We start from the raw sequence: 8976 nt of genomic DNA, 5'->3' as shown, positions 1-8976 counted from the left end.
TCCGTTTTTCTGCCCTCCTTATATACTGGAGTCACCTGTGCTTCTTTCAATGGCTTGGGACTATTTGATGGGCGAGAGATTCACAATAAATGCAGGCTATGTAAGGAGCCAGTGCCGTAGAGTACTGTCTGTAAAACAAAATTGGGATTCCATCCGGACGTAGTGATTTATTTGCTTTCAGATCTTCCAGTTGTTTCTCTACGCCAGAGATGCTTATTACTATGTCATTCCGATGGTCAAATGGTGGTATGTTTGTACGATTCTCCTGTGTGGACGATTTCTGTGGATCCTCAACTGGGAGACCTAGGGCAGCTGGCTACGGCACTGGGGTCGCCATGGCTCCGTATCCCTGTCGTGGCCTCTCATTGACGCTCTTCCAGCACGTCTCGAGCTTCAATATGTGGTTCTTCAGGCTTTTGACAGGTGGTCACTTTAATGCGGCTGGACGGTGTAGTTCGTTAAAATTCATGACCGGTTTCAGCTTTGTGGCCATCATCGGATACAACGAGTACAGCAGTGACACATCAGCGCGTAGTCAATAGGCGTCCATGTATCACTGCTGTTCTCATTGGATCTGACGATGGCTGCAAAACAGAGACCGGTCATTAATTTTAATAAACGGATAATATATAATTTAATGCGTTGCAAAGTTCACCGGTCCTCTCCACATGCCCACGTGGCCTTATTTCTGAACCTGTAAAAGATAATGTCATTAGAGACGCGGCAAAAGCAGGGGTGGGGGAACACGGTCATCTGTGTCATTTCAAAGGAATCTAAATTTAACTTAAGCTATTTGGGGAAATCAAGGAAAACCTAACTCTGGATGGTGGAACGATTTGAACAGCCGCCCTCCATCTTACCACGACGTCTATCAGCTTGATATCGATGGCCGGCGAGACACGGAACAAAATGAGTCAGCAGTTCATATCAGCAACAACAATGCGCTCTATAGCCAGCAACATCTTTTGTTACAACTAGGAAGTCACGAAACAACAGCAGAGATCGGTTCTACGACAACGCTCTCTGCAGCACCTTAGCAACTGGCAGGGCGTCCCTAAGGAATCAGAAGTGAAAGTTACGGAATCTGGCACAGAAAAAAGATATTGTTACTATTTACAATAAATTTCAATTAGATGCAGCGTATAGTAGCGACGGGCAGCGTTTGCATCTGTTGTCGTCGAATGGTAGTGATCTAAGGGACAAGGATGAGCAGCAACCTGCTAATGTTTGTTGATGACCCTTTACTGAACGGGAAATTGCCACAGTTGATTACTGTAGGTGATACAGGGTGACTTGAATAGAATTTTTGTTTGGTGTGATGAATGACGGCTTGCTCTAAATGTGGAAACACTTAAGTTACTGCAGATAATTAGGAAATACAATTCTGTGATGTTCGTGCACAGTATTAGTGGTGTGCTGTTTTACAATCAGTTCGATTAAATATCTGGGTTTAATGTTGCAAAGCGATGTGAAATGCAATGAGCGCGTGAGGTCGGTTGTGGGGAAGGTTAATGGTTCAAATGGCTCTGAGCACTATGGGACTTAACATCGGATGTCATCAGTCCCCTAGAACTTAGAACTACTTAAACCTACCTAACCTAAGGACATCACACACATCCATGCCCGAGGCAGGATTCGAACCTGCGACCGTAGCGGTCGCGCGCTTCCAGACTGTAGCGCCTAGAACCGCTCGGCCACTCTGGCCAGCGATCAGTAAAAGGGGAAAATTAGTAAGTTCCTGGAGAGACATACATAAGATATAACTTCAGGCCTCCAAATAAAATACGCCTGCTCATGAAGACTGTGAAAGGCAGCATAGGCCTCTCAAATCCCGCCATTTACAAAACGCCGTGAGAGGGTGGACAGTATTTCGTCGGAAATACCGTGTGCATGACAGAACAACGCCAGATTGAACATCAGAGGTGTCTGCGGCTGTGCTATAGAGAGAAATCGACGGTAGCTGAACCTGCATTGAAAAACGGACGTAAAATTTCGTTCAGCGAAATCTCTATCATCACAAAAGCTAACGGTTCCTGCGATGCGTAATTAAGGAAACTAATTAGATGAAAATATCACATAGTAACATCAGCAAAGACCGTACTTTGCTGCTGAGCAGAGCGTGACGCACGGCTCGTGCGAGGTTAAAGCGGCCACGGCGGACATACACTATACAGTGATGCACTGGGCACCAGTGACAACTCAATCAGTATATTGGCTACGTAACGAGGAGGAAAGCTACCCCTTGGCTGTCATTCACTAGTTGACAGCAGTCGGCAGGATGATAGTGGTTGTATAACCCTTCACGGGGCTGGATGCCCGAGAAAATTTCATTTAGCCATATCGCCACGAGACCATGAATATGGATATGGATATGTATAGGTATAGTTAGCTATTTACATTTTCAGCAAGTAAAGATGGAAACGGTAGAAGTTTTAACTAAAAAGAACGTGATATAAAGTAGTAAATAAATAATCCAAGTACTGTAACAAATTTACTGCGGTATAGTTGAAGAACTGTCTGCAAAAGATTTCAGGACACAATAGAACAGTTTTAGAACGTTTCTCCAAGAGACCAGAATTTTACATCTGTGTCACCAGAGTAATACAATTACGACAAATTTATACTTAATCTTTCCAGGTGTTGCGCTAATCCTTGATGAAAAATACCGGACTACACTGGGTAGCGCACTAGAAGCTAGTCGCTCGGTTCTCAAAATACGTCAGCAGTTCATTAATACGTAGTTTCGCTGCAGCAGGCATGTATTCATCTACCTTAATTCTCCTTCTTCTGGTTTCCTGGCTTTCCATGTTCTGGAAGAGGCAAACGACAATTGGGGCAGAGAGGTCGAGAACCGTTGGCAGCACCTGTTGCACCTGAAACCGAAAATAAAGAGATGAGTGAACTTCTCGACCGTAGTGTTTGTACTGTGGGTGCAGAAGTATCTTTCGTAAAGACCGACATTTATAGAAATAGTAGCGGTCATTTATCAACAGGGCACCAGGCACGTCAAGGGTTAAAGAATACATCCAGCTTCGCTAAAGTAAATATATCATACGAATATCATCATCATCATCATTATTATTATTATTATAAGGTAAGATACCTATAATGTGTCAGATAAACGAAGTCATGTGCGTTTCTTAGTCTTCGAGATTACATATTTTTGCTTGTCTGGTTCTGCGACAATTCCACGAAAGTCGTCCACGAGCAACGAAATCATTTAGAATAAATGCGAACCACAATTTCTAGGCGTCAGACGAGGCACTGATTTCAGGTGGTATATTCCGTATCTTTACCAATGCTATCTGAGCAGAATTTTGATACGAAGAACGTAATGGTGTTTAGGGTCTAACGTCTCATCTGAGACGAGGTCGCTGGACACAGAGAACAACCTCTGATTCGACAAGGAACCACCCCACCACATACCGTAATGGATGAAGGGTTATCACTATTGTAACGGCCTAAGGAAAAAGCGTTTCCTTAAGAACTATTTTTGGGCGGAAGGAAAGGTGGCAGAGAAATTCTACCTCTACATGGATACTCTGCAAATTACATTCAGGTGCCTAGCAGAGGGTTCATCGAACCATCTTCACAAGTCTCTATTATTCCAATCTCGTATAGCGCGCGGAAAGAATGAACACCTATATCTTTCCGTACGAGCTCTGATTTCCCTTATTTTATCGTGGTGATCGTTCCTCCCTATGTAGGTCGTTGTCAACAAAATATTTTCGCATTGGGGGGAGAAATTTGGTGACTGGAATTTCGTGAGAAGATTCCGTCGCAACGAAAAACGCCTTTCTCTTAATGATTTCCAGCCCATATCCTGTATCATTTCTGTGGCACTCTCTCCCATATTTCGCGATAATACTAATCGCGCTGCCTTTCTTTGAGCTTTTTCGATGTAATCCGTCAGTTCTATCTGGTAAGGATCCCACACTGCGCAGCAGCATTCTAAAAGAGTACGGACAAGCGGTAGTGTAGGCAGTCCCCTTAGTAGGTCTGTTAAGTTTTCTAAGTGTCCTGCCAATAAAACGCAGTCTTTGGTTAGCCTTCCCCATAACATTTTCTATGTGTTCCTTCCAATTTAAGTTGTTCATAATTGTAATACCTACGTATTTAGTTGAATTTACTGCTTTTAGATTAGATTGATTTTTCGTGTAACCGAAGTTTAACGAGTTCCTTTTAGCACTCATGTTGATGACCTCACACTTTTCGTTATTTAGGGTCAACTGCCACTTTTCGCACCATTCAGATATCTTTTCTAAATCGTTTTGCAGTTTGTTATGATCTTATGATGACTTTATTAGTCGATAAACGACAGCGTCATCTGCAAACAACCGAAGACGGCTGCTCAGATTGTCTCCTAAATCGTTTATATAGATAAGGAACAGCAAAGAAATGGCTCTGAGCACTATGGGACTTAACTTCTGAGGTCATCAGTCCCCTAGAACTTAGAACTACTTAAACCTAACTAACCTAAGGACGTCACACACATCCATGCCACAGGCAGGATTCGAACCTGCGACCGTAGCTGTCGCTCGGTTCCAGACTGTAGTGCCTAGAACCGCTCGGCCATTCCGGCCGGCAAGGAACAGCAAAGGGCCTATAACACTACCCTGGGGAACGCCAGAAATCACTTCTGTTTCACTCGATGACTTTCCGTCATTACTACGAACTATGGCCTCTCTGACAGGAAATCACAAATCCAGTCACATAACTGAAACGATTATTCATAAGCACGCAATTTCACTACGAGCCGCTTGTGTGATACCTTAAATTCGGCTTGAAATTGTGCTCTCTCCCTTGTCAAAAAACAGAGGGACAGAGTTCATTGTACCTTACACATTGTTTATTAATTTACACTATCCATAACTTCTTAGGCTGGTCATTTTTGTTCGTGTTCGTGTGGTGGCGCTAGTATTTAGTGTGTGTGTGTGTGTGTGTGTGTGTGTGTGTGTGTGTGTGTGTGTGTGTGACACCTTCCTGGAATTGCTCTGCAAAACAGTTTTAGATTCTCTTGCGCAGCACTCACTTGCGGCAGTTTTGTCTTCAAAACGACGGTGTGTGCATCGGTCGCTATATCGGCGTTTCTCAGCGACATCACCAGACTGCATTCCCGTAAGTTGTCTGAATAAAAACAACGACGATTGAGCTCTTGTCGCGTCTTGAGTGAAATGCAATAAGCGAAAAATTCTATTCTGAAAAAATCGACAATGCGACGAGACTTGCTCTAATCAACATCAAGCTACCACCAAACGACAAAGAGCAGAAATGCACATGAAGGACCTACGCCTTGACGGCGTAAACGAAATTCAAGCCAATACGATGTGAGAGTTGAACAAAAAGAAGAACAAGAGTACACAATCCTATTGGCGTTAAAATTTGTGCATCACGGCCTGAAAGGCCATTCACCCTTTTACTACCAGAATGCCCGTCTAGTAATGAAAAATGAATACAAATGTTGTCTATGGCTGTGCTGCTGTTCCCCTGCACCCTAGCTGGAATAAACACATTCTGCATCAGATCGTATGAGTTTAGGAGATCTACTAACATCCTTTTTCTTGCACAATCATGTCAAGTTTTTGTCAATCGCGGGGGGTTTATTGATGGAATGGAAACTCGATATATCGATGGCTGGACGAAGATCTGAACCGTCGTCCTGCCGAATACGAGCCCAGTGTCGTACCGTTGCATCACCTCACTTGTTACACGAATGGAGAGAAGAAAACGCTAGAGAGGGAGCTCGTCTATTCGTACCACGGTTCTCATGGAAGCCAACTGCAAACCGGAGCTTGGCAATGGGTGGGTCTATAAACACTGGAGTCTTCTGAGGTACCACCTCCGCCCTGGTGCAGTGGTACACTGATTCATTACTTAGAGGGCCGCAACCTTCTAATAAAGGGATTTTTTCGAGGATAGTTTCTGGGCCGATGTGAAACTGTATGCGGTGTGCGATTAAAATACATTCATTCGAAAATTATATGAGAATATTATGTTTACCTTGTGGTTAGAGTAATTATTGACCGTGGAAGGATGTTATCTCCCATGGGCATCGATCTGAATGATCGTGACGATATAAAAACTGAATATGTTCTCGACTGCTCTGTTCCTTGTTTCTGTGAGTATTCTGTGGTAAGTATCTGCATAATCCAACGGATCGTTCTAAAGAACAAGTGCTAACGCAGGTTTTCGATATCAATTAGTCCAATATGTTTCGAGACTGGATTAATGAAAAGTAGACAAAATATAAGGCAGTGGTGTTAATGCCTCAGTAGATCTACGTAGACACCTCCCAGCTGAATGAAATGCAGAGAACGTTCATACAATCCTGTTAACCATTCAAGAAAGCCTTCTTGTTCAACTCTGACTGGGTGGCTGACTAGTGGTATAAGGATATCTACATCTACATCCATACTTCGCAAGCAACCTGACGGTGTGTGGCGGAGGGTGCCTTGAGTACCTCTATCAGTTCTGCCTTCTATTCCAGTCTCGCAAGATTGTAGGTATGCCTCTGTGTGGGCTCTAATCCCTCTGATTTTATCCTCATGGTCTCTTCGCGAGATATACGTAGGAGGGAGCAATATACTTCTTGACTCCTAGGTGAAGGTGCGTTCTCGAAACTTCAACAAAAGCCTGTATCGAGCTACTGAGCGTCTCTCCTGCCGAGTCTTCCACTGGAGTTTACCTATCATCTCCGTAACGCTTTCGCGATTACTGAATGATCCTGTTACAAAGCGCACTGCTCTTCGTTGGATCTTCTCTATCTCTTCTATCAACCCTATCTGGTACGGATCCCACACCAGTGAGCAGTATTCAAACAGTGAGCGAACAAGTGTACTGTAACCTACTTCCTTTGTTTTCGAACTGCATTTCCTTAGGATTCTTCCAATGAATCTCAGTCTAGCATCTGCTTTACCGACGATTAGTTTTATATGGTCACTCCATTTTAAATCACTCCTAATGCCTACTCCCAGATAATTTATGGAATAAACTGCTTCCAGTTGCTGACCTGCTATACTGTAGCTAAATGGTAAAGGATCTTTCTTTCTATGTATTCGCAGCACATTGCACTTGTATACATTGAGATTCAATTGCCATTCTCTGCACCATGCGTCAATTCGTTGCAGATCCTCCTGCATTTCAGTACAATTCTCCATTGTCACAACCTCTCGATATACTACAACATCATCCGCAAAAAGCCTCAGTGAACTTCCAATGTTATCCACAAGCTCATTTATATATATTGTGAATAGCAACGGTCCTACGACACTCCCCTGCGGCAGACCTGAAATCACTCTTACTTCGGAAGACTTCTCTCCATTGAGAATGACATGCTGCGTTCTGTTATCTAGGAACCTAGGAACTATTCAATCCAATCACACAATTGGTCTGACAGTCCATGTGCTCTTACTTTGTTCATTAAACGGCTGTGGTGAACTGTATCAAACGCCTTGCAGGAGTCAAGAAACACAGCATCCACCTGGGAACCCGTGTCTATGGCCCTCTGAGTCTCGTGGACGAATAACGCAAGCTGGGTTTCACACGATCGTCTTTTTCGAAACCCATACTGATTCCTACAGAGTAGATTTCGTCTCCAGAAAAGTCATTATACTCGAACATAACACGTGTTTCAAAATTCTACAACTGATCGACATTACAGAGATATAGGTCTATAGTTCTGCACATCTGTTTGACGTCCCTTCTTGGAAACGGTGAGTGACCTGTGCCCATTTCCAATCTTTTGGAACGCTACGCTCTTCTAGAGACCTACGGTACACCGCTGAAAGGAGGGGGCAAGTTCCTTCGCGTACTCCGTGTAAAATCGAACTGGTATCCCATCAGGTCCAGCGGCCTTTCCTCCTTTGAGCGATTTTAATTGTTTTTCTATCCTTCTGTCATCTATTTCGATATCTATTATTTTGTGATCTGTGCGATAATCTAGAGAAGGAACTACAGTGCAGTCTTCCTCTGTGAAACAGCTTTGGAGAAATGCATTTAGTATTTCGGCCTTTAGTCTGTCATCCTCCGTTTCAGTACCCTTTTGGTCACAGAGTGTCTGGACATTTGGTTTTGATCCACCTACCGCTTTGAAATAAGACCAAAATTTCTTAGAATTTTCTGCCAAGTCAGTACATAGAACTTTACTTTCGAATTCGTTGAACGCCTCTCGCATAGCCCTTCTCACACTACATTTCGCTTCGTATAATTTTTGTTTGTCTGCAAGGCTTTGGCTATGTTTATGTTTGTTGTGAAGTTCCCTTTGCTTCCGTAGCAGTTTTCTAACACGGTTGTTGTACCACGGTGGCTCTTTTCCATCTCTTACGAGCTTGTTTGGCATATACTCATCTAATGCATATTGTATGATGGTTTTGAACTTAGTCCACTGATCCTCAACACTATCTGTACTTGAGATAAAACTTTTGTGTTGAGCCGTCAAGTACTCTGAAATCTGCTTTTTGTCACTTATGCTACACAGAAAAATCTTCCTACATTTTTTAAAATTTCTATTTACCGCTGAAATCACCGATGCTGTAAGCGCTTTATGATCGTTGATTCCCTGTTCTCCGTTAATTGTTTCAAATAGTTCAGGTCTGTTTGTCACCAGAAGGTCTAATATGTTATCGCCACGAGTCGGTTCTCTGTTTAACTGCTCAAGGTAGTTTTCAGATAATGCACTCAAAAATTTTTACTGAGTCCTTTGTCCCTTCCACACGTTATAAACGTTTGAGTCTCACAGTCTATATCTAGCAAATTAAAATCTCCACCCACAACAAGAACATGGTCGGGAAATCTACTCGAAATATTTTCCAAATTTTCCTTCAGGTGTTCTGCCACAACTGCTGTTGAGCCAGGGGGCCTATAGAGACATCCAATTATCATGTTTGAGCCTGCTTTAACCGTGACCTTCACCCAAATTATTTCAAATTTCGGATCTCCGCCAATTTCCTTCGATACTATTGCACTTTTTATCGCTAT

The 8976-nt window shown here is 43.1% G+C and overlaps 1 protein-coding gene across 1 annotated transcript in view; it reads right to left on the bottom strand.

Annotated features, from left to right (window-relative positions):
• Positions 1–2772: 2772 nt before the first annotated feature.
• LOC124556184 (basic salivary proline-rich protein 1-like) overlaps positions 2773–8976 on the bottom strand; it is a 146996-nt gene continuing 140792 nt past the window's right edge. Inside the window, exon 5 of the mRNA XM_047130179.1 lies at positions 2773–2873. Within this exon, the coding sequence (XP_046986135.1) occupies positions 2773–2873 (101 nt within the window). The remainder of the gene's footprint in view (positions 2874–8976) is intronic.

The sequence above is a fragment of the Schistocerca americana genome, chromosome X, assembly GCF_021461395.2.
Source record: "Schistocerca americana isolate TAMUIC-IGC-003095 chromosome X, iqSchAmer2.1, whole genome shotgun sequence".
Classification (NCBI taxonomy): Eukaryota; Metazoa; Arthropoda; class Insecta; order Orthoptera; family Acrididae; genus Schistocerca; species Schistocerca americana.
Note: the sequence above shows the minus strand (reverse complement) of the source record. Positions and strands in the feature narration are given on the sequence as shown.